Source organism: Poeciliopsis prolifica, unplaced genomic scaffold (genome assembly GCF_027474105.1).
Source record: "Poeciliopsis prolifica strain line A6 unplaced genomic scaffold, Auburn_PproV2 SCAFFOLD145, whole genome shotgun sequence".
NCBI lineage: Eukaryota > Metazoa > Chordata > Actinopteri > Cyprinodontiformes > Poeciliidae > Poeciliopsis > Poeciliopsis prolifica.
The window spans coordinates 21802-45798 of NW_026562520.1; the positions used below are offsets into that span (position 1 = coordinate 21802).

The following is a 23997-nucleotide window of genomic DNA, read 5'->3' on the forward strand; positions in this document are numbered from 1 at the left end:
GAACTGTTCACATTTGTCAGGTTTTTTGACTTGTAACTTGTAAATCACCACATATTCATTAAGCCTTGACAGTGGTGCAGCATAAAATCGGTTTCATTGTCATCTGCTATTTACATACAGAAAAAAATGTCTAACATAAATTTGCAACATTTAACATGAAGATGAAAATTTTGAAATCTTACAGTGTAAACTTTAAATGCCAATAAAATGCAGTTTTCAACATACGGCAACATAACAACATTACACATCATATCACATGACTAACAAAGTATGGTCTAAGTCCACTCATGGTCTGCAAGGTCAGCGATGAGTGTGAGGACTCTTGGGTTGACTGCAAAGATCTTCCTCCTCTTGCTATGCTCAACTTTTGTTCCTCTCTCCGGATCAATTGAAAAGAAACACCTTGAAGAAAAGAAATTTTATTGCATTTAATGTTATGTTTATAAATGACTTAAGAGAACGATATCACGAGATCCAGCTTTGTGGTGGCTGGATTCAGTGGCAGAGCCAGAGGAATATTCAGTGACAGGCTTTTGTGCCTATTCTGCTTCACAAACAGACTGAAGAACTCTTCTGTGTCCATGGCCATAAAAAATATACAATTTAAACACTGCAAAGAATGATAAAACATTTTCACAGTTTCTACTGGCATTATTTCTATCATGAATATTTAGATTTAGCAGTTTTTTACCCTCCATTTCAATTGTCTTTTGTATTATTATATTTCAGTAACTAGTAACATTCTGATCTATAATGTGAAAACTTCATCTTGCTGGTAAATATAGACACTGTGTAAGTAGAAGAATTACCTCTGGAGGAACTCCAGTGTTGATCGCAGTCCCACTGGGTAGTGTATATTAAAACAGTAGTAACTGCCAAACATCAGGCAGATGGCACAGGAGAAGGCAGTGATGTGGTCATTGATAATCTTCTGATCAATACTCAACATGAAGCAGTCCGCAGTGAAGCAAGAGGACCCTTTGAATAAAAAACATGAACAAATAATATATATCACAAAAAGCCCCTGTGTGAACCATTCAACTACTTTGTCAACTTGGTTCATACATACCACACACAATAAGGCAGGGTGTTGCTGGCACATCCTCCATCTCAACCTCTTCAGCAAGGCTGGTCTTCTCAACATAGTGGAACATTTGCTCTTCCTTCTCACCAAAAAAAGCAAGTAGAAGAAGAATCATCTCTGTACAACCACTGGACTGACCTTTTTCACTTGCTAACTTGAAGAGAGACTCCAGAACTTGTTTTTCTTTCTGAGCAAAAACAGTTTTCAGGAAGTTGAGGATGCGCTCCGCCTTTTTGTCCAGATTGGTGAAGAAGGCTTCCGTCAGACTGATGCCAGTAAGTTGCTGGAAGTGTTCTTCCATGCCAGTTTCATGGAACAAAAAAGGCCTTTCTTGGCATAGCGTCAGGATGCTTGTACCTTTATTGATGTCCTTTCGTTGCGTGTAATAGGTGGACTTGATAAGTTCTTTCACATCTTCTGCAGCATATTTTTTGTCTTTGAACATCTTTTTCATGTCTTCTTTTTTCTTAAGCTGACTCTCTACTGTCTCAGAAAGGGGCAAAAACTTTGGCGCCCAGTTGACACAGCCATACGTGTCTTGAACACTGGCTTTCTGCTCAGCAGGTATCTCATCAGTGTCATTATCTGATTCCGCCTTGCGTTTAGTTATCTTTGGTGTGTCTTGTCGTTTGACATTTTCAATTCTTGCCTGGAGTTGTTTTACCAGGGAATGATAACCAAGTCCAATAACGTCACCATCAATGACATCCTTAAGTGACTTTGGATACCTGCTCACCATTCTTTCTGCTATTTCAGTAGTGTTGCGTTTGGTAGGATTCTTGCAAATCAGCATCATTTCAGAGACAATAATCCTGACCATTTGTCTTCGAAGTCGTGCACTTGGCCTTTTCTGTCGTTCCAAAGTCTGTATCAGCTCTTCTGGAAGCTTCTGCCACGGTATCTGACAACTGTCAACCCAGGTTGGCAAACTGGGGAGCAGCTCAGGGAAGGCGATGAAGTATCAGCAGATGATGGTTGTGAAAGTGAGGCTGCAGGTTGAGAGAATTGAACGGACTGTGGAGAGGAGGATGCCCCGCCTGAAGTTGAAGCCATTGAGTCTGGAAAGGTACAACGCATAAAATTGAAAAACATTAAGTCTAAACTTTTTTGGTAAAGAAAAAAAGAATATTTATCAAAAAAAGATATACACAATATGCTTAAGTGTCAAAACTACTATTATCTCGAAATATCTTATCAACTGGTCATATCAAATTAAGTTATACATAAATATATACAAGTACATGTACTTTTTACTGTTACAATTTTTCATCTTTTACAATGTGCAAAAGTTACACAAGACTTTATCTCAAAATACTTACTATTTTGGGCCCATGCAGCAACCAGTCTTCTGGCCTGTATGGGCTTCAGCACAGGCAATAAGTCTCCTTCGGTGATATACTGGAAATCATCTGTGGTTGTAGTGCCTAGTTTTTCCAACACATCCTCTAAAGCAGCCAAAACCTCCTGAGAAAGACCAGGAAGCACTGCTCGAATGGCATCACGAATGTCCTTTTGTGTATCCATCATATCTGTTGAAATACAGAAAACTAAAAAAGGTTGATCTCTGAACCATTAATATCAAGCCTTTACACTGCCAAAACACTATGCTTTAATGGTACAAACCGATTCCCATCTATTATGTAAGATGATAATGCACACTGGAATCTTTTTTTGGTAGCACTTGAAGCACTCTGAGTATCTTCATTACTTGTTTGACAAATCACATTTTCAAAATAATTTTTATGTTTCCTGGAGATGTGAGAGGTAAAGGAAGATTTTACACGAAACACAGAGGTGCACTCTTTCACAGGGCAAGTTACTTGACGCCCCTCTACTATATGCTCCTTCAAGTGAACAACCAAAGTTTTTATCCCTTCACACTGCCATTTACAAAGTGGAACTGTGCATTTTAATTTCGTTACACTTGTGTCCAGAGCAACTGTTGGCATGCTATTATGATGACGATATTTTAATGCTGCATAACCAGAACCTGCTTGCAACCGGCCGCAACACACTTGAACTTACGCCTCGGTTCGTTGCGATGCAGTTTGCAATGGAGAACAAAGGCTTTAACAGATTTAACTGGTTCTGCACACAGGTTGCATGAATACATCTTAAATATATTACTTCGATGGATAGCTTACAGCAATGGCGATACAAAACCGATGTTAGCAATAGCTTTGTAGAGAGGCTAACTTTCAACAACGTTTTTTTTTCTTCGTTTCCCTTGAAATGTCTTTTCTTCAACCAACCGAAAGCAATTCAAACTATTTGAAATTTTCCGCAATATTTCCTTACCTGAGAATGAGAGCCGATCAGATGGAGAAGGTTGGATGATGAAGTTACTGCACAATCTGAGCGGAAGTTGGACAAAAACGCCAATCACCGAGAGCGACGGGTCCTCAAATGCAGCGCGCTGATTGGTCCGTTCAAATCCACCGCTTCCAAAGTACCGCCAGAGATCCACTGCGCCTGTCCGCGCGGACCAGGTGCAGGGGGCCCTGTTGCCCCATGAACTAAGACTGACTCCATGAAAAGTTAAACTTTTTGAATGGGATTATTAAATAGATTTTTGATTATTACAATTTTTAGAAATAACCAATACTCCCCAGAAATAACCAATTTTCCCCATAACCAATACTCTTTACAGTTAAAGGCATAATTTCTTAAGAGAAGGTATGCAAGAAATGTGCAGCATATTTCTGTTATCCCCATGAGTATATGTAAATTTATAAGCATAAAACCCCAAAATTACAGCATTGACTCTTCAAATCCTTGCAGCGTGTTTCTGTAATTGCCACAAAAGCATGCCCATTTAACAGTTACCAACTGTATTATTCAGGAGAATTAAATGCAAAGGTTACAGCACTAATACAATTTTTTTTATTTCCACAACAGTATGCATATTGACAGTTTTGAACTGTATACTTTATAATTATTGAATGCAAAAACTACGGTATACATTGCTAGAAAAATTACAGTATGTTTCTGTAATTGTCACAACAGTATGCATTTTTAACAGCTCCTAACTGTATTATTTACGAAAGAAAATTGCAAAAACTACAGTATGTACTACTAGAAAAATTACGGAATTTTACTGTTAAAAGTATTACCAGATTTTATTTTACAGCAGTGCAATGTAAATTTTATGAAAAAAAACTGTAAAATTTACATATTTTTTTAATTATCTTATTTACGGTAATTACTTGTTAAATAAACAGTATTAAACTGATTTCCAATTTACGGTATTAAATTTTCGTTTTTTACTTTCTTTAACTGTAAAATCTACGGATATTTTTTACAGTGTATCAAACTGTATTAAATGTTATTACTCATTGTTTAATAAGTCAAACTAAAACTTCTGCTACTAAATGAATCAAATTGAGTGAATCAAAGCCAAACTGAGTGATTGTGACTCCAAGTCACTGAGGCTGAAGCTGCATAATATTCTGACAGGTTTTACAGTGAAGCTCCATTTATAACAACAGAGTCAGCATAATGAAATACTTTTATGTTTATTTATACGCAACATATCGAAGTTTCGTGGGAATTGTTGACACTTATGCCTGTATTAAGTAAATTGAACAAGCAGTTTTTTGAGTGTAAAGGGATATTTCATCATTTTTGGATCGTTATGAGTTAAAATCATAAACCTGCCTGGATGTTCAGGGTATGAAAACTTGTGGACCGTCTCGCCCTCCTGCGTCATCCTGATTGTTAGAAATGGAAAATGTTCTGCTATGCTGGTGAAGTTGACCAACAGGCTCCTGGCGGTTTAATTATAACGTCTGCCGCGCGCTATTTCAGCTGACGTCACTGTTTATTGGACACACCTGCGCCGCGCATCACCGCGTCCCAAAGCAGCGGGTCCTGCAGAACCTGTCGGTGCAGGAGGTTTTATCGGTGCTGCAGGCTGGCTGCTCCAAGTCTCGGTTCCGTTCCGTTCGGTTCGACTCCATCATGAGAGCGGTGTCCTTCAAGCGGCCGGTGCTGATCGTGGGGTGCGCGGGCCTCCTGCTGTTCGTGGGGATGTTCCTGCGGACCGGACCGGAGCCCAGGGACAGAACCGAGAGGCAAATGGACCCGGACCCGGACCGAGCCGTCCGGAGCTTCTCCGAACTGGAGCGAAGCCTCAACAACCTGAGTGAGTTTCTGTGCATCCCGACCGATGATTGGACTTTAACTTCCGGTTTCTGACACATCTCACCAAAAATGACTAAAAATCACAACTTGGGTTTTTTTGGTCTAATTTCTCAAATTGGACTGAAATGAATGTAAAACAGGAGCAAAAACAACTTTTTCTGAACCTTTAAACAAAATGATAAGTTTGAAAAATGGGATGATTCAGAGAAATCTGCCATCTGATGATTTACTGCAATGAGCTGTAAAATTATTTATGTCATATTTGAACTAGAGAATAAACAAAAATATAGAAATGTATAAATATTTTATGCTAAAATGAAGCCCTGCACTTGAAGTTTATTTAACTTTATTTCATCGACTTTAAGAAAAGCCAAAGACTAAAATCATTTATAGATTATTGGTTTGGAATATTTCTGCTTCTTTCCGATCACAAAGTAATTCTTTGTAAAGTGAAGTCAGAGAAATAAAAATGTTTTTTCAATATGCATTTGTTATAAATGTATGTTCAAGATAAAAAACATAGAAGACATAAAGTAAGATCGCAGTCATGCTATACTTTTATTTATTAAAGTCTTTATTAATTTTAAAATGTTCCTATTTAGTCCGAAGCAGCAACACGCCTTCCTGGTTTCTCTTTTCTCTAACTGGTTTCTCTTTTCTCTAACTGGTTTCTCTTTTTGTCAAATATTTATAGAAAATTTTTTTACTTTGTTAGAATAGTTTTTAGAAAACAACCTTGTTTTAGATTTATTTTCGACCCAGTGCTCAGTCTGCTCTTGTGAAAGTCACAATTTTATTATTTTATCTCTGGACTCAAATAAACAGGCTGGAGTTGAAATCCTACCCAGGACTTTGCTCAAAAGTGGAACCGCAATTTTAAAACAATTTACGGGAAAAATGAATTGAATAAAGTGAATTGAATAATTGATCTGTTTTCAGATGATCTTAAGAGTTTGCACCTGGCGTTACGTCGTTCCTCTTTACAACCTGAGCTGACTCTGCGTTTGTCTTTAACGGTGATAAACTTTATAGTTATGACACAAATAAAATCTAAAAATCTGCATAAGGAAATTATAAACCACTCAGGAAGTATTACTGACTTCATTTATATATTTTTAACTGGTAGAAAAAAGCTATTTAGTCAATAAAAAACCAAGAACAGCAGATTTAGATACATAATCTGTATTTTCAGATATTATCTGTTGTCATTTAAACACTCTGTCCTAAAAGGTTTTATTTGCCACCAAGTTCAGCCAAACTCAACCTGCCGTTTAATGCCAGTGACATTCAAGTTTAATCGTCCATTAATCAACTAACCTACGAGGTTCCCTTTTTTCTAAATGTTATAAATTAGTTCAAGTTTAATAAAATGTTTTATTAAACTTTTTATGTTTTTTCTGTTGTATATTTTATATACAACAGAAGAGGAAGAATTTGAAATGGAATTTTCTTCTGTCTTATTTTGTGTCGTTTCTTATTTTTTGCCCGTAATGTTACAGGAATTTCTTTAAAACTAATTTAGACAGATGAGATGCGATGAGCTAAATTTGTGTTTTACTTTGTGGATTTCTTGTTTTTGCAGCCAAGATCCTCAGAGGATTTGAGCGCAGACAGGATGTGATGCAACAGATCCTGGAGGAGAACCGAGACACTCAGAGGAAGGTTGCAGACGTCCTGCAGCAAGCCGTGCAGCTCAGGGAGGACCAGCAGCAGCAGCAGCAGCAGCAGCAGCAGCAGCAGCAGCAGCAGCAGCAGCAGCAGCAGCAGCACCAAGATGCTCCCGCCCCGCAGAAAAAGTCCAAGAAACTGTTCCCCAACTCGGCCCTGTTCAAGGACTGGGGGGAGAATCTGTCCGCGGACGAGCAAAAAGAAGCCCAGTCTCTGTTTGAGATGTACGGATACAACGTTTTCCTGAGCGATCGCCTTCCTCTGGACCGACCGCTGCCCGATACCAGAGAAAAAGGGTAAAACTGACTTTATCTGGTGATATTAGACGACCAGCTCTGATATTTTCCTTCATTTTCAGAGTAAAATCGGAGTAACAAGAGAATACAGTGAAAATAACACGAGAATAAAGTCGTGCAACAGTTGAAATACGAGAAAAATCATTTTCTGAAAACAATACAAAAATAAAGTGTAAATAATAAAAAAAAATTGTAATAATGACAAAATGTAGTTAATTTTATGATGTATCCATTTGTCTCTTATTTATAAGACAGATATTCATAACACAAAATGTACAAACGCAGTAACAATACAGATGGAAAATGAATCCGACTCAATTTAAACTAATTAATGAACAGTAAAAGGTTTTGTGAAGCTTTTCTAGAAACAACAGCAAGTTTAATAAAAAAATCATTTTTAATAAATAAAATAAGAAATGTCAAATTTGGCATCAGTTTTAGAAAGAAAGAAATTATTCTTTTTTTTAAACACATTAACATCAAATTATTAACAGCAGCTGGATTTTGAAATGACTATTTCTAAAAACACAAAATCTTTATAACTTTAAAATCTTTTTGCATCTTTTTATTGGTAAGAATCATAACTTTCTTCTCCAGCCCTGATTCTCTGTTCTTTCCACCTTATCGTGGATAGAGCAATCATTTGACCTTTAACCCTTCGCCAGTTTGCTCACATTTCACTTCACAAGTTCATCCAAACGAACTTTGATAAACGGTTTGTTGAACACGATTCTGCAGGTGTTTGAAGAGGACCTATGAGAAGGACCTGCCGACGGTGGGAGTGGTGCTGATCTACCTGAACGAGGCCTTGTCCATCCTGAAGAGGGCGCTGCGCAGCATCATCGACCACGCCCAAACACCTGCTGAAGGAAATCATCCTGGTGGACGACAACAGCTCCAACGGTGGGTCGCTTTGGTTCCGGGTCGGTTTGGTTCCGGGTCGGTTTGGTTCCGGGTCGGTTTGGTTCCGGGTCGGTTTGGTTCCGGGTCGGTTTGGTTCCCGGTCGGTTTGGTTCCCGGTCGGTTTGGTTCCCGGTCGCTTTGGTTCCCGGTCGCTTTGATTCCCGGTCGCTTTGGTTCCGGGTCGCTTTGGTTCCGGGTCGGTTTGGTTCCCGGTCGCTTTGGTTCCGGGTCGCTTTGGTTCCGGGTCGCTTTGGTTCCGGGTCGGTTTGGTTCCCGGTCGCTTTGGTTCCGGGTCGCTTTGGTTCCCGGTCGGTTTGGTTCCCGGTCGCTTTGGTTCCGGGTCGGTTTGGTTCCGGGTCGCTTTGGTTCCGGGTCGGTTTGGTTCCCGGTCGCTTTGGTTCCGGGTCGCTTTGGTTCCGGGTCGGTTTGGTTCCGGGTCGGTTTGGTTCCCGGTCGCTTTGGTTCCGGGTCGCTTTGGTTCCCGGTCGCTTTGGTTCCGGGTCGCTTTGGTTCCGGGTCGCTTTGGTTCCGGGTCGGTTTGGTTCCCGGTCGGTTTGGTTCCCGGTCGCTTTGGTTCCGGGTCGCTTTGGTTTCCGGTCGCTTTGGTTCCCGGTCGCTTTGGTTCCCGGTCGCTTTGGTTCCGGGTCGGTTTGGTTCCCGGTCGCTTTGGTTCCCGGTCGCTTTGGTTCCCGGTCGCTTTGATTCCCGGTCGCTTTGGTTCCGGGTCGCTTTGGTTCCGGGTCGGTTTGGTTCCCGGTCGCTTTGGTTCCGGGTCGCTTTGGTTCCGGGTCGCTTTGGTTCCGGGTCGGTTTGGTTCCCGGTCGCTTTGGTTCCGGGTCGCTTTGGTTCCCGGTCGGTTTGGTTCCCGGTCGCTTTGGTTCCGGGTCGCTTTGGTTCCCGGTCGCTTTGGTTCCCGGTCGCTTTGGTTCCCGGTCGCTTTGGTTCCGGGTCGGTTTGGTTCCCGGTCGCTTTGGTTCCCGGTCGCTTTGGTTCCGGGTCGGTTTGGTTCCGGGTCGGTTTGGTTCCGGGTCGGTTTGGTTCCGGGAGGGATTGTTGCTGATCAACTTGACATAATGGGAAGATCAGAAAGGCAGAAAGGTCTATTTTACACAATCCGGCTCCCTTAAAAAAAAATATCAACTTCCAGCTGTATTGCTCTAAAAACTAAAATAATTCCTTTCTACTGAGTTTTATGAAATGCAGCCTGTTAGTTGATGCATGTTTGAAATGAATGCTTGTTGTCAGTAAACTGGAGAGACTAGAGACAGATACGAGCAGGAAACACTGCGTTTTGCACACCTGTCCTGACTATAGTTTTGTGAGAAGTGTTAACAATAAAGTGGTTGATTCATGTCTTGCTGCTTGTTCACATCAAAGCATCTTTTGTGTCACTTGTTTTGAATCTGCTTTGTATTCCAGTTCCTCTATTTTCACATCTCCTGTCTGTCCAACCGGATTCAACTCTCTGCTTTCATTCCAGAAAACCTGAAAGGTGACCTTGATGCGTACGTTAAGTCTCTGGAGGAGGAGAACCCGGGCCTGCGGTTTGCCAGGGTGAGGCACACGGAGCAGAAAGGCCTGGCGTTCGCCAGAGCGTCTGGCTGGAGGGCAGCCACCGCCGATGTGGTGGCCATCTTGGACGCTCACATCGAAGTCCATGAGCTGTGGTAGGAGCAGAACCCCAACTGGAAACCAGTTTCTGCAGCTGGGGCTGCACAGTCTGATAGGCCGTAGCTCTGAATTAACCAATCAGGAGCCTAGAAAGACATGAATGACATCATCGTCTGATTTTATGAGAATCAGAAAAGGTTTGATAAAACAGAAGCTGTTCAACTTTTACCCAACTTTTATTTTTCAGTGACTTTTACTTTAAATCACACTGAAATTAACCAAAATCTGCATTTAATTGTTTTATTAAACTTGACCAAATACAACAAGTATTTCCAATAAGAGACCCAAACACTGTTCTTTTGATGAGAATATACTCAATTTTTCAACATATTTTTTTCCAAATAAGTCTCCAAAAATATGCAAACTGCTTTCCTTTGTTTTAATGAGCCTGCTGCTTTCCTTGAATTAATAGACAACAATAAAATATTGCATGCTTATTGTTGAGCAAGAACAAAACCCGACAGTTTTCATCTCTAACTCTCGCTCTGTTGTAATTTTTGCCTTAAAGGTATTTTGGACTTGATAATTTTGGTCTAATCACATGAGAAAAAAAGTTTTAACATTTCCAGAATAAAGGAAATATCAGAAGTTATTGTAATGGAGCTATTGCATGTAAAATATGAAAATAAAATAAAATTAATGTTGCAGATAGGGATAAATAAATTCATTTTTAAACACATCAGCATCAAATTATTAGTAGCAGGATATTTCTCATTAACTTTTAACATCAGCATTTTTTTTTTAGAAAAGAAAATGATCAATATTGGAAATCAGATCTGATAAACGATGAATGTTGTTTTAATGGTTCAGCTCCAGGTCTGAGTTTCAGGTTGTTTAACTTACATTTCATCCATTTTGATGTGGATGAAATGTAAATGTTCAGCAGTTATTTACATAAAAGTAGAGAAATGGAAAGATTTTTCAGACTTTGTATGAAAATTGAATGAGAACTCTTTTATCCCCGGGTGTCCAAAGAGTGGCCCGGGGGCCATTTATGGTCCCTCAGTGATGCAGATTGGTCCCACCAGAGCAGGAGGTTGATGCAGACGTTCTGACCCACAAATTAAAGTCTTCTCACAAATATGTCACAGTTTCATGAAGCAGACCTTGGTGCACAAACATCTGCTTTTAATTACATTATTAAAACTTTGCAGCAAGTATTAAAAAAAGAATGATTTGTGTTTTTGTTGAGAAAATAGATTAAATCTTTTTCACATTTTTTCAGTCAAGGTCAGAGTGCGTAGCTAATAACTAACTGCCTTTTTTGGATAAATAATTACACTGTTCTGAAATATTAAATCTAGAAAGATTTATACATTCCTTTCCTACAAAAATGTAATTTTATTTGTGTAAAATATGTTATGCTAGGTTTATTTCAGCATGAAACAGATAAAACAATTTCAATAGAACTGTTGTTGGTTTTAAGAAATGGAAACGTTTTGGCCTGTAATTTCTCTCTGGGTCATAATGGAAACAGTTTGGACTCTCCAGCCACAAATCCGTCCGAACCTCTGGAGGAATCTTACCGGATCTCCTCTAACAGTGAAACCTTCTGCATGAACCTGGAAAGAGTCCAGACCTCAGTTTCATTCAGCATCTGTGGGGTAAAGTAAACACACCCTGTTTGTGCTGATACTGTTGATCCCAAACTGACCAGATCAGTTTCTCTGGTCCGTTCAGCAGCTGTTCTGCTGCTTGTCATGCAGGCGCGGCTCCCGCCGGCTGTTTCCACCTTTGTTTTACTGACAGCAAGCAAACAAGTTTTTATAACGTCGTTACAGTCTGCACTCAAAATACATTTATTATTGAGCTGGAACAATTTTTTTCCTCCGATGCTCCCTCTGCGTTTCAAACTCCACCCATTTATACATCAGGCAGGCTGCAGCAAGACCTCTCTGCTGCAGCAAAACCTCTCTGCTGCAGCAAGACATCCCTGCTGCAGCAAGACTTCTCTGCTGCAGCAAGACCTCTCTGCTGCAGCAAGACCTCTCTGCTGCAGCAAGACCTCTGTGCTGCAGCAAGACCTCTGTGCTGCAGCAAGACATCCCTGCTGCAGCAAGACATCCCTGCTGCAGCAAGACCTCTCTGCTGCAGCAAGACCTCTGTGCTGCAGCAAGACCTCTGTGCTGCAGCAAGACATCCCTGCTGCAGCAAGACATCCCTGCTGCAGCAAGACCTCTCTGCTGCAGCAAGACCTCTCTGCTGCAGCAAGACCTCTCTGCTGCAGCAAGACCTCTGTGCTGCAGCAAGACATCCCTGCTGCAGCAAGACATCCCTGCTGCAGCAAGACCTCTCTGCCGCAGCAAGACCTCTCTGCGCGCAAGACCTCTGTGCTGCAGCAAGACCTCTGTGCTGCAGCAAGACCTCACTGCTGCAGCAAGTCCTGGTGCAGTTCCGTCTTTAAAAGCAGAACTATGAAGAATGTTTTTTCTTGTTTCGTTTGCCTCTCAGGGTCGAACCGCTGCTGACGCAGATCAAAGCCGACCGGACCACGGTGGTTTCGCCCGTCTTCGACAGGGTGAACTTTGACGATCTGAAGGTCATCCAGTACCTCCCTGCGGCACACGCGTTCGACTGGGCGCTGTGGTGCATGTATGAGGGCTTCGCCCCCGACTACTACAAGCACAACGACAGCTCCCGGCCCGGAAAGTAAGTTCATCCTTCAGCTCTGAACTTCCAGCAGGATCCAAACTCCTCAGCATGAGAGACGCTCGGCGTCTTAACAGCCAACACCAGAGACTCCGAGTCGTTTATGATCATCACAGTAAATGTTCACATCAAAGCATTTATTCCCAAACCTGATTTAATGTTTCTTATTAACCTCAATAGAAACGGCTGCTTAGGGCCTCCACACCACCAGGGGGCCCCAAGAACACCCGTTACATTGAATAATACAAACTTGTTACACATGGAAAAATAATTTCTATCTTATTTTTATAGTTACACAGACAATATGTTAATCTCTTCCTGCTGTTTGTTGCTGCCGCTGTTGGGGAATATAAAATATCAAACTAGTTAACTTGTCTCAGCTGCACTGCAAAAACACAAATTTTACTAGTATTTAGTATTTTTGGTGCTTTTTCTAGTGTAAATATGATAATAGACCTGAAATAAGATGGTTAACTTAAATAACATTTAGAAAGATATAGGAACAAATAATTCCTTAATATTGATTTGTAAAAAAAAGTTACTAATTTCATTGGAAAATTATTTTATAACCAGATATTTTCCCCAATGCTAAAGTGATCTATCAGTGGAAAAGTGGATTTTCTTTGAGCTATGAAATGTCTTTGCAGCCCCTTTAAACACAGTGGCATTAAAACGATTCAGGAAGAATAAATGGATCTGCGGTTCTCGTCTCTCGCTGCAGGAGTCCGTCGGTCATGGGGATCCTGGTGGCCGACAGGAAGTTTCTGGGAGAAATCGGACTCCTCGACGAAGGAATGAAAGTTTATGGTGGAGAAAACGTCGAGCTTGGGATTCGTGTGAGTACATCTAAAAAGTTTGACTCAAGGCGTTACCAAGCTGCAGCGCCTCCTGCTGTTTACTCCAGTAACATTGATAATGGTTAGCAGGTGTGTTTGCTTTCTGTTCTACCGTCGAAGCGCCAAAATAATATTTATCAGCCTTTGAAAAGAGCTTCAGTTGAGAAAACAAACCCGTGGCGTCGGTCTTCAATGTTTGAGAAATTCTTTTCTCTCTGGTTGGACCTAGCCTTGCCTTCGAGACGCAGCTCCTCCCCCACTCTGCTCCTTCAGACTAGCCAGCATCAATTAGCAAACAGATGGAGAATCGAGCTGTAAAATGTGTGACATCATGTTTTCAGCGCTCAACTCGTCGTTAAAGTAGTGATGGCAAAGTCTGCAGCTTTTATTTCAGTCAGAGAAAATTCTGATGATTTATTCCACAACAAGCAGGAAGCCAAGAGAAATGAAGTCGAGGAGACCTAACAAACCACCACACCACGACTAATTTAAAAGCTCTCTTTCATACTTTTTTGTTCAGGTTTTTCTGCTCTAATAAAACAAAGGGATTATTGGCATGAAGGAAAATATTGAGAGAAAAATAATTGCACTGTATTTAAAACTGCTTGCAATAGAAATATTTTGTTTGGAAAATCTTTATTTAAATAACATAAATAAGAGTTTAGTGTTGGAGTAGCGGTGAAGTCTGTGGTTGGACGACAAGAGGGAAATAATGCCAGATTTTAATAATAATTTTTATGTTTCTGGTTGTAGGTGTGGACATGTGGCGGCAGCATCGAGGTCGTTCCCTGTTCAAAGATCGCCCACATCGAGCGTTTTCACAAGCCCTACATGCTGGACCTGTCGCCCGCCATGAAGAGGAACGCCCTGAGGGTCGCCGAGATCTGGATGGACGAATACAAACACAACATCAACCTGGCCTGGAATCTTCCCTTCGAGGTACGAGAGCCGCAGACAGGAAGCAACGCATGAGCGTAAAGCAAACGCCGTTTCATCAGGAGCTGCACAGCAATGACTGGCAGCCATCATTACCTGCAGTCTGACTGGATCAGGTTCGGGTTTTAATTCAAACTGTCGCCGTGAACGCCGCCGTGAGCGGCGCCGTGAACGCCGCCGTGAGCGGCGCCGTGTTCTGCTCAGTCCGCCCAGATTTTAGAATAATTTTACATTTTTTTCCCCCAAACAAAATCACGTTTTGTGTTGCCAGTTTAGAAATTTAGCTTTATTTTTTCTCACTAAATCCCATCTAAAATCTACATAAACAAGAAAAGCAAATAACAAAATAAACAGACAGATTGGCCGCATTTTTATTCCTAAAAGAACTTGAGCAGCTCGCCTCGTTGATGACGGATCGGATCTGTGGTGTTTTGGCACAAAATGTTCAATTGCTCATTTTTAATTGCAGTTGCAAAAACAAGTATAAATTGCAAAATAAATAACGTACAATATTTTAATTGAATAAGCAAAGCAGTCAAATCTCTGTAGTTCTTTGCTGGATAAAAAAAATATCCTAAATTTTTAAAATCGTTTTCTGGAAATGTTCCATTTTATACAGAATTATTTTTTTAAATTAAATTAAAATAATTGAATTATTTGCTTCTTTGCATCTGTTAATGTACTTTTAGTAATCTGTAAAATAGATTTAAGGGGATGAATAAAAAATATGCAGACCATGCCAATTTTTTTGATCCGATTAATTGTGAAAATAATTGATTAGTAATCGATAGTCGCAGCCTGACGTGCTGATTGCAGGTTTGTGTTTTACTTTAAAACGGTTTGGATTGCAGTGAGGGAAGATTTCAGGCAGATGGATCCGTTTTGTTTCTGTGCAGAATCACGGTATCGACATCGGAGACGTTTCTGAGAGGAAGAAACTGAGAGAACGACTGAACTGCAAACCGTTCAAATGGTACCTGGACAACGTTTACCCCAAACTGGACCCCTGGGACAACCTGCTGGCTTACGGCGCGGTAAGCAGCTGCTGCTCTCCGCTGGCAGGACGGAGCCCGGCGTCTTCCTCACCCTCCTCTTCCTCTCTTGACAGCTGAAGAACCTGGACTCTGAGTTGTGCATCGACCAAGGTCCGGTCCCCGGCGACACGCCCATTTCCTTCGACTGCCATTACTACGGACCGCAGGTAAGAGAAGCGGTCGGTACCGGCCCAAATGGCGCTGTGGAAAAGTATTCAGTCCCTTACAGATTTTCTTTTTGTTGCATTTAAATTTTTCAGATCAGTGAATAAACTTTAACACCAAAAAACAGAATCAGAGTAAAAACAAACATCAGGTTTTTATTAAATGCTATCAAAGTCTTGATCTTCAAGCTGTTTCTGGTAAATATGAGGCGAGTTTTTCTGTTCCTTTGGGTCAGCCGTGGTTCTGGTCCTATGGAGTCCTATGACCTTTGACCTTAACAGACAGTGAGGCCTGCAGAGCTTCAGATTCAGAACTTTAGTCACCTAAAACGTTTTTACTTCCATTTCAGTTTCTTCTTCTGAAAACATTCAAAGAGTTTTAAAAAACATTTTTTCTAATGAAATGTTTCTTTTTGGTGTCTGGAAGTGAGTCCTTTCAAAAACATCTAGAACGTAACATCACATATCAACAGGTACTGCCCTGTTACCTACCAACCCCAGGAAGTTCCAGCAGGTTTGTTCAGCTGGTTTTACCACCATATGTGCTGTACAACGGCTGCTGGAAAAGACAGGAGTTTGTTGTTGACTCACCATCCAGAAACCACTTGCTGCATTCTGGTTGAATGTGCAGGAGACGTCACTTCTGCTTTGTATGACTGCTCATCTGTTTGCAGCCAACCTAACCCTAACCCTGAATCGGGGGCGTGGCCAGCAGGAGCTTATTTGGATTTAAAGTGACAGGCCCTTAAACAGCTCAAAATAGGCAGAACGGAGAAAGTAAAATCTGATTGTCTAAGAATGACTTGTTAACCGATCCTAACCGTAGACGGCGGCGGCCATCTTTACAGAGCGCCGCACGGTGACGCCTACGTTCTTCCTGCGGGTCGAAAATCATTCAGTCGCATTTAATTAGCAGCATGAACAATGCAAGAAAGAAAAGTGGTTTATTGTTTCACAGTGTTGTAAGGCACACTTTAATAATTGTATTATTTCAGAACCATATCTGATTTTGTCTAATAAAATTAGTTTGATGATCTGAAACATTTAACTGTGAGGAAAAGGACAGGAATGTGGGAGGAAACAGTTTTTTCTCCGTCTCCTGTCTCTACTCCAGATGGCCTATTACCGTGAAACTGGTGAGATGTACATCGGCGGCATCAAGTCCCACAAGTACAACGACAACCGCTGTCTGACCGACAGAGGGGAGAAGAAAACCGAGCCGGTCTGTTCAACTGCAAAGAGGCCATGCAGAAAGGAATGGGGATATACTGGGACTTCACCCAGGTTGGACCTCAGAACCAGTTCAGACTTACTGCACGGCTCAAAAGTAAACCAAGTTTTATTGCCTTTGACCCTTTTTTAATTGTGTTCCAGGGAAAACAGCTGAAGAACCGTCAGACGAAGCGCTGCCTGGAAATGGTGAACAGGGTTCTGGTGATCCAGGACTGCAGCGGCCAGCGGTGGAAGATCCAAAACGTCATTAAAGACTTTTAAACCCACCTGAGCTGCAGCGAACGGGTCACTAAAGCTCTATGCATGAAGAAAATAAAAAATACGTTTTATGAATTTATTTTACTGAAATTAAATGAAATCATTTTGTAAATAGATGAAGGGAGATTAAATATTTATTTTGTTTTCATATCAATAATGTGAGCATATAAAACCCAACAAATGTCCATTTGCAGCCTCTGAAGCTTTTCTTCGTTTAGCTGCTGGTTTTTTAACAGACTGAAGGTTTCGGCTGGTTTTCTCTGCAGCTCTGCGAGGGTCTGAGGGTCTTTTGTTACAAAATGCTGTTAAAAAAACACTGATTAGAGAAGTTAAAGGTGAAAAAGTTCTTGTTTTGTTCCCTGAGATGATGATGAATAAGAAATCTGGCATGTTTGGTTCAAATAACCTTCGTTACTATGAGAAACTTCATTTGGATTTATGTTTATTAAAGCTGCCCGTGACCAGGATTATTTAAATGTCTTCATGTGTTTTGGGGTTTTGTCATATTAAAAAATAAATTTAAAAGTGTAAAGTTGATTCATGGTTCTATTAGTTTTGGGTTTTTCTTGTGTTGCTGCAGCTGCGGTTCAAAAATATATTTTCATTCTGTGTGAAAATAAAACTTTAAAAGTGAGTTTGTTCATTTTATTACTAAAGTCGAGTTACATTTTGGTTTCATGACAACAGGAGTGAAAAAGGTTTTTCACAAACTTCAGTCATTATGATAGTTAAATTGACTATTTTACATGTTTAAAATGCTTTAAAGAATTATTACTTTTCAAAAAAACTAAAATTCCGAAGGTCAGACACATTTAAAAAAACTTTAAAAAGTAGGAAGTTCTGCTATCAATATTGAAATATCAATGCACATTTCATGAAGTTACAACTTAAAGTTTTGAGAAATTGGCCTTTTTTGTGCGAAATGTGACCAAAAAGCTGCAAATTCAGAGATTTTCTTTGAAATTTTTTTACTTTATATAATTAGAAAATATTGAATCAAATATTGGAAAGTGGATATTTTTCTCCCAACTTTAAGACTTTCATATCAGAAGTTTGAGATTCATTTAACTTATTTTCCTGAAATAGAAAATTATGTTTTAATTCCACAAATCTGAATTTTAACTTCAGAAAAATTAACTGTTTTTTGTTTTCTTGACTTTTTAAAATTAATCTCAATCTGAAGATTATTGCCTGTTAAAATGTGTTTTAAGATCATCTGATGGAACAAAGGAAGTAGGATTTCCAAAGTAAAACAGTAAAATATGGGCAGAGAAAATGGGCAGAGAAAATAGTTGTGAAATTTTTAGAGTTAAAATTTTTTTATGAATAAATAGAATAATATTGTTTTTTTTTTTCTTCCCAGACCTGAAGCTGAATCTTTTCTCTGGAAGTTTTGAATGCTTTAAACTGTCTGTCCTCTGAGTTCAGGTTTGCCCCTCACAACATGGCGGACGCCTGTCCGGATACAACGCAGCGGCTGCGAATCTGTGGTTACCTAGCAACCGTATTGTTTTCACTGACAGACAGGAAGCTGAAGGTGAAGCTGAAGGTGAAGGTGAAGCTGAAGGTGAAGCTGAAGGTGAAGCTGAGATGTTTCAGGTGGAGTTGCCTCGCGAGCGGAAGGCCAGAGAGAGCGCGGAGCGCCGCCAGAACTACGAGGCGGAAAGACGCCACAGGATCTTTAATGAGAAGTTCAGAACCATCGGGGTGAGTTTCTGCTGCAGCAGAGGATCCAGCGGAACCAGCGCGGAACTCAGGCCGTTTCCTGGCTTCCTGCCCAGGGCAGAGAGTCCAGGGGCGCCACAGGCAACAAAATCATCTCAGGAGTCTTTGAGTTGAATCAAAACTCCTTATTTCATGAGAAATTAAAAGGAAATCTAACTTTAAATTTTAAATCGTCGCCATTTGATCATGTAGTTCAAGATTGTTTTATATCTCAGTGCGCTTTGAGATATGTGAAGCGTCGTTTTTTCAATATTTATAGTATTAGACTCACCTTAGATTCAAATCAATAATCTCAGGAACTTTGGAAGCTTTGTTGTACGTCAGTGAAAAACACTATGGATGTTTCTGAGGGAAGTCCAATGTGTGATGATCCACTGATCTGCTTCACAGGTGGATAAAGAAGCTTTAGATCGGCAGGTGATCGAGAAGCTGAAACGAAAATCAGAATTAAAAAATCAAGAAGACGCTCAGCGTGAGTAAATGAGCAGCTTCAGTCTTTAAAGCTGCAGCATTTAAATTATTAAATAGATTTTGCATGTTTGTCAAACCTGTCTCTATATTGTGGCGGTTCTATGAGACATAATCTGAAAAATTTGATTATCATGCCTCTGTGTACTGCTCCTGTGTTTCTCCGCCATTAGAACATTCAGCAACACATACACAGGAATGATTGACAGCACTGAGGCCCGGCTCCAGGCTCTGATTGGTTGTTTTTGGTTGGAGTGGTGCATTTCTTCAGACTATCTGGTTACAGATGGCTGATGTGGACTTAATAATTTAACAATACTATTGATGACGATAAAAATGACGTTAAAACTATTCCTTATTTCCATTACATCAAACATAAATATTGTTCTTGAAAAGCTCCTGTTTGAAAGACGCTTCTCCTCATAGTGTGGTTGATGTCACTAACTGCAAACATTTAATCAGATTTTCAAATTTACTGATATTTATTAATATTGGTAAATATCAAAAAATGGAACAAAAAGCAAAGAAAATAAAATGAACATCTCTGATCATAATGTCACTTGTTTTTTATGTATTTATCATAACTGCCATTTAACATGACAGTGATAAATCAGAATTATTATCATGATTAATTATTCACAGTAAATTAATTCCCATCTGTCTCAGAATCAGCTGTCATGACATGGTGACGGTTTTAACAATTATGCAGAGTCAGAGTTATTACAGCTTTAATTGGAGCATATTTATGATTAAATCATGACAGTAACTTTACGTGACGTTTTTGTTTCTAAACAGATGCTGAAGTGCAGCAGTACAACCGAGCAGCGGGCCTCCTCCAGAGGCGGCACGAGAAGGCGGACCGCTCGGCGCACCAGGCCCGAGCCGCCTTCTGGCACCAGAACCAGAATCCTCAGAGCCGCCGCGAGTTCGACCTCAACGACCCGGACGCCCTGAAGAAAACCGAGTCCCAGATGGTTCTGCCGGGCCTGCTGGGCGAGGACCCGCAGTCCGGCAGCCGGCAGCAGAGGCAGCAGGAGCAGCTGAGGGACTGGCTGCTGCAGCAGCAGAACGAGCTGCAGCAGAAACGGCTGAAGCAGAAGCTCGACGGTGAGCGGGCTTTAAGCTGCCGGACGCAGCTTTCAGAAACCAAACATGCTTTTACAGATTTTTCAAACGTTGGTCATGCCTGGACTGTTTAATAGAGACAGATAATCTGTGGAAAGAAACATCTCTCCTGAGCCACGGCCATCAGAGCCAGAAGGAGGGGCTTAGTGCTGTCAATCAAACATATACGCGCTGCTAAATGTACTAATGATGGAGAAACAATTCACTGTTTCAGGAAAACTGTTTATCTGGTGTCATTGATGGATGCGTTACTAGCCTAGCATTAGCTAAGCTCTGCTCTGCTGCTGCAAAACAGAGGAGCCACAGTGGGAACAGCGGCACACTACTCTGCAAGTCACAATTATCGGCAATAGCGTTGGAACATAAATGATCAACAATGCGTTTGGCAACAGCATCATCATCATAATAATAATAGTGTCACAATATTCTGCAACGGCATCAAAATACGTTTGGCTGCAGCTCTGCAACTTTCAGCAACAATGTTTCACTATTGAGGAGCAGCGTTGTACTATTCTGAGACATGAATTTGATTGACAGCGCTAAGACCCGCCTCCTCACTATCTGTCTTATACTGATAGTGACAAATTCAACAAATATGTAGTAAAATATTATTTGTAAAAGTTTACATCCTGTAGCTTTAAATTGTGCATCAATGCGGCGGAGTTGACGGTTCTGTTCGTCCGTTAGAGATGCTCGACGACCAGTACAGACAGGAAGTAGGCCGCAGAGCGATGGAGCTCCAGAACCTGGAGATGGCGAAGAGAAAAGCCGACCTCAATCGACGACGCAAACTACAACGTAGCAAAGGTGGAAACGATTAACTGTGATGATCGAATATTGACATGATGATCAACTCATTTAGTAATCGATTAATCGTTAACTGGAGCAATACAGACTCTAAAATCGTCCGTTTTCTGAAATAAAAACAGTCAGAGCAGGAATGAGCCAAACCTGTACTAAACTATAAACATCTTGCATGGAAGATTAAAAACTTATTTTTCTATAAATCTGTTCTTCCTGCAGTTTCAGCTTTAAAAAATCTAAAATTAGTCACTTTTCATCCTTTAATGTTTTCCTTATTCTGTGTGAAAGACTTTATTGCTAATTTAAAAATGTCCAAAATGTGCATTAAGATAAACTGATTAGTGAAATAATCATGATTCAATCATTCAGCCACTTGAGCTTGTTTATAAATTCAAATACATTAAGAAAATGCTAACAAACAAATAATTACAATCCTTTGTAACTAGGAAATACATATTTTATTGCCTTAAATGTAATAACAGCGTCCTTTAGTGAAAGTTTGGTCGTTTGTAGCAAAGGATTCATCTGCAGAAAAAACATCAACATGTGAAAAGTTCAGTCCTTTCTGCTGAACTGAAAATCGATACAGAACTGATCTGATGATTATATTTTATTAGTAATTGGATGGGAAAAGGTGCATAATGTGAGATTTTTACAGAATTTGAACCAGGTGGAGCTAAAACTGCTACTTGAGGATTTTTCCATCTTAAATGTGTAAAGTTTTGTTTGAAAGGTTCAGTCACTTCTTTATTTTCTGTTTTTGTCAACAAGCTTGTGGAGAAAACGAACCGGGAACGGGAGCAGCGTGAGGACATCGCGCTGAGCGCCCTGAGCATCCCCCCCTCTATCCCGGCGCCAACAGGAAGGATCCTGCAGAGACGCAGCAGCAGGTCACCCAGTTCCAGCTGCAGCAGGTTCTGGAGAGGAAGGTAGGAACCCGATCCGGATCCTTTCCAGACGCGTCTCTGACCCAGAGTACGGTCGCACTGGCCCACGTTTCCACTTCCTAAGGTTTGGATCCGATAACGATGAATTAAAACCTTGCTTTGGTCTTAACGAGCCGTTTTTTGAAGAATAATATTGTTTACAGAAACTTCATAATTCACATCTTGGATGTTTTGAAATGTTTTCTAGTTCCAGTGTTAAATGTTCATTAGAATTTAAAGTTTATTGTTGCATTATTGTGTCATTTCCATTAGATTTCTGCAAAATGGTCCCAAAACAACATTATCATTTATCGCAATAACTTCTGGAATAATTTATCGTACTGAAAAACTAGTTATTGTGACAGGCAAGAGGCAATGTTATGTAAAATCTACATTTTTTTTTTTAGCTTCACGTCAAATTTGTATGTTTTTCCCCCAAACCTCGAGTGTTGCTTTGATTCTTTACTCTACATGGCAACCAACTAGCTGTTCAAAAGGCCTCAGTGGACCTCGTCCCGCCGTCGAGGTGCAGCTCCTCCCCCACCCAGCTCCTTCAGACTAGCCAGCAGCAATTAGCAAACAGCTGCTGATCTCCTTATAGGAGCTGCTGCTCAGAGCAACGCTGGTAAAAACATTAAAGGGTTAATTCAGGAGCCATGTTGTGATGACTTCCTGGAGGCGGAGCTTCAGAAGGAGCAGGAGTTTCTTAAAGAGACAGAGGAACCAATTTCAAGGGCTCTGGTCTCTGTGTTAAATAAAAAAGTCACATTTTTATAAGAGCTGAAGGTAACAGTTTGATTGTGGCTCTGTGTGCCTGGAAAACACGATTCTACCCCTTTGACATGGTGTGGGTGCGTCTGCTGCAGAGGCTGGAGATGGAGAGGAAGCAGAGGGAGGAGGACCAGGACCGGCTCCTGCTGGACTCGGCCCGCAGCGCCATGATGCTGGAGCGGCTGCAGGAGAAGCAGAACAAGCAGCTGAGGAAACACATGGACAGCGTCAACGCCCAGCTGGCCCACATCCGGCTGCAGGAGTCAGTGGCGTCCGCAGAGCCGTGAGCAGCGCCGTGAGCAGCGCCTCCTCACCGCAGACTGACGCTTTGCTCTCGTCTCGTTTCCAGGAGTCCAGACCTGAAGAGGGGGCGAATCGACGACAGCTTCTTCACCCAGTTCAACACCTGCACCAGATGACGCACGACGACGTCACAGCGCCGCGGCGCCATCAAACATTAAACTGAAATAAACCATTCCCAGTTTATTTTCACACCAGAACAAAATGTTTAAATCAACTTTACTGCTTTGCATTCAAATAGTTAAACTATTGACAAAATGAGCAACAGAAAAACAGCAAAGATATTTATAGTTTTTAATTTGTTCTTCAAACATCAGATGGAGAAAAAATGTTCTAGTGATTCAGCTTTCCAGAGTTCCTCTGATTATTCATGGAGAATCTTTGGAAAAGCCAGAATAACGTCTGATACTCCAACAATAATCATTCATGACCGAAGCGGAAAAACCCGAATACTGAAGAGGTTAAAGGAGAAATCAGCAGCGGCTGCAACCAATCAGCTCATGTTGACCCTGTATAAGGGAATGGTGAAGACAGACACGGGAAACAGACACGGACACGACGTTACTTCTTTCACTTCCAGTGTTGTAATGGAGGAACAGAAGTAACGCGTTCCACTACCCCGAGTCAGACCAGACCAATCGAGACACGATCAGTAAACAGACAAAACTAATCGAGGCACAATCTGTAAATAAACTCTCAAAATTTTGGATTTCTTATTAATAACATGAAATGCGTATTATTCATATTAATAACATTAAATGCGTATTATTCATATTAATAACATGAAATGCGTATTATTCATATTAATAACATTAAATGCGCATTATACCCTACAACACTCACAGCATGAGAAATCAATCATTAAAGATTCACCCCGTACAAAATCTATGCTTTGCTTTTTTCTTTTAATAAAAGTGTTTCCTGAAACTGCTAATTTCATTACAATTTGTATTTAGTTTTTAAACTTTACCACTATAAGAAATTTCTGAGGTTTAAAAACTAT

At 40.8% G+C, this 23997-nt stretch overlaps 2 protein-coding genes and 1 pseudogene across 2 annotated transcripts; 2 read left to right on the forward strand and 1 right to left on the reverse strand.

Moving 5' to 3' along the window:
- Positions 1-275: 275 nt before the first annotated feature.
- Positions 276-1830, reverse strand: LOC129355767 (uncharacterized). Its single transcript, XM_055025383.1, has 3 exons — positions 1070-1830; positions 810-978; positions 276-402 (listed from the first exon to the last, which is right to left on the reverse strand). The coding sequence occupies exons 1-3, from the start codon at positions 1821-1823 to the stop codon at positions 276-278; spliced, it is 1050 nt and encodes a 349-aa protein (XP_054881358.1). The 5' UTR covers positions 1824-1830.
- A 3023-nt stretch (positions 1831-4853) lies between these two features.
- Positions 4854-16929, forward strand: LOC129355773 (probable polypeptide N-acetylgalactosaminyltransferase 8; annotated as a pseudogene).
- Positions 16930-18413: 1484 nt separating this feature from the next.
- Positions 18414-23751, forward strand: LOC129355775 (RIB43A-like with coiled-coils protein 2). Its single transcript, XM_055025390.1, is given in 9 exon segments — positions 18414-18582; positions 18991-19072; positions 19864-20175; positions 20881-20969; positions 20971-21000; positions 21769-21835; positions 21838-21926; positions 22790-22956; positions 23044-23751. Coding segments are annotated over 9 exon segments (1023 nt in total). The 5' UTR covers positions 18414-18465; the 3' UTR covers positions 23114-23751.
- Positions 23752-23997: the final 246 nt, after the last annotated feature.

What these genes read in the sequence shown, in the direction of transcription:
- LOC129355767 (XM_055025383.1), bottom strand. Translation starts at nt 1,823, where the DNA reads ATGGTGAGCAGGTATCCAAAGTCACTTAAGGATGTCATTGATGGTGAC. An exon ending in ACCCTGCCTTATTGTGTGTG is followed by an intron (nt 979 to 1,069) that starts GTATGTATGAAC and finishes TTTTATTCAAAG; the next exon opens with GGTCCTCTTGCTTCACTGCG. An exon ending in ACACTGGAGTTCCTCCAGAG is followed by an intron (nt 403 to 809) that starts GTAATTCTTCTA and finishes CTTTTCTTCAAG; the next exon opens with GTGTTTCTTTTCAATTGATC.